This window comes from Pygoscelis adeliae, unplaced genomic scaffold, assembly GCF_000699105.1.
Source record: "Pygoscelis adeliae isolate BGI_AS28 unplaced genomic scaffold, ASM69910v1 Scaffold94, whole genome shotgun sequence".
Lineage (NCBI taxonomy): Eukaryota > Metazoa > Chordata > Aves > Sphenisciformes > Spheniscidae > Pygoscelis > Pygoscelis adeliae.
Genome location: NW_008824547.1, coordinates 1,809,959 through 1,811,353, shown reverse-complemented (window position 1 = coordinate 1,811,353; position 1,395 = coordinate 1,809,959). Strand labels below are relative to the sequence as shown.

Genomic DNA, 1,395 nt, shown 5'->3' with positions numbered 1-1,395 from the left:
TGCAGCTGAGCCGGAGGCATGGCCCGTGCTGGGAGCTGGGGCTGGGGCTGGGGGAGGCTGCAGACCGGCAAGCCGAGCGGTTGGGGCTGGGGGTGGCAGCAGGGTGGAGGTGGTTATGGATTCGCTCCACGTGCCTTGACTGCCAGCGTGTCGGTGGGGCAGGGACAGGCAGCTGCCGCGCTGGGGACCTCGTCCAGCCCTCGCCCAGGCTGCTGCCCTCCTCCGTAGCTCTGCTTTTGTGCCGGTGCTGCTCCTGCCTCCACCCTGGGCTGGGGCTGAGCCCAGCGGGTGGGCAGGGGGAGCCAGCTGGCAGCACACACATGGGCTCCCTGCTCTGCCCAGAAAGTGGTGAACTCACTCCTTGTCGCCGAGCCAAACTGAGGAAAGGCCTTTTTCCATTCGGCTGCTCCCAGAGCTTTCTCCCCTTCCAGGCCTGGCTATTTTTACTCTGCTGGAGAAGGCAGCGCTGTTTGAAGCAGCATCGTCCTCTCCAGAGCCTGAACTCCACGCGCCGCTCTTGGCTAGCGCTTTCCCTTTCACGCCGGCCAGCCCTTCCCTGGGTGTTCATCTTCGGGGAAGTGACGAGTGGAAAAATCTGCTCAGGCAAACGGCTCTGGAGCACGGGGTTCATGCTGCTGCCGGCACACAGGGTGCTGAGATCTCAGGGCTTTCTGTATGGAAGCCCGGGCCTCGGGGCTGAACTCTCATTTCCAACCGGACCCCCAAGGTTTTGCCTTGTTTCACCTGAACACTCGTTGGCAAGCAGATCAGTCCCCTCCGTGTACCCAAAAGCACACCCTCGCTCCCTGCGCCTTTGCCTCTACACGTGCTGCCTCCCCTCGCACTCCTCATGCCCAGGGCCAGCTGCACGCCCCCCCCTGCCAACCCCAAAAGCACCCCCCCGCTCCCTGCGCCTTTGCCTCTACACGTGCTGCCTCCCCTCGCACTCCTCATGCCCAGGGCCAGCTGCACGCCCCCCCCTGCCAAATACCCCCTTACTGCAGCACCTTCAGTCTGGCTGCAAGCACCCCTTCCTCCCGCTCTGCCTCTCCCGCCAGGTTCCCGTCATCTGGGACCACATCCTCAAGAAAAACGCGGGGAAGTGGGAGGCCATCGCCAAGCACCAGGTGAAGCGCGTCTTCAGCCCCACCGAGGAGGAACTGAAGCTCCAGGCATGCAGGTAAGGCCCTGGCACATGCACGCAGGATGCCCAGTGGAGCCAGTATCCCCATTAGCAGGGGCTGGAGCTCAGCACTGGGAGGAGAAGAGGGGTCTGTGGTACTGGCTGGGGATGTCCCCTCAGTGGCAGGGTGCAGAGGGGACAGCTCGCTGCTTGTCGGCAGTTCCCTGTGAGCAGCCTCACCCGCTCTCTGCCCGCCACAGGTGGGCACCGGC

At 64.3% G+C, this 1,395-nt stretch overlaps 1 protein-coding gene across 1 annotated transcript in view; it reads left to right on the top strand.

The window, feature by feature from the left end:
* ZMYND10 (zinc finger, MYND-type containing 10) overlaps positions 1–1,395 on the top strand; it is a gene marked incomplete at its 5' end in the record, with an annotated part of 10,442 nt that overhangs the window by 8,026 nt on the left and 1,021 nt on the right. Inside the window, one exon of the mRNA XM_009321860.1 lies at positions 1,059–1,180. Within this exon, the coding sequence (XP_009320135.1) occupies positions 1,059–1,180 (122 nt within the window). The remainder of the gene's footprint in view (positions 1–1,058; positions 1,181–1,395) is intronic.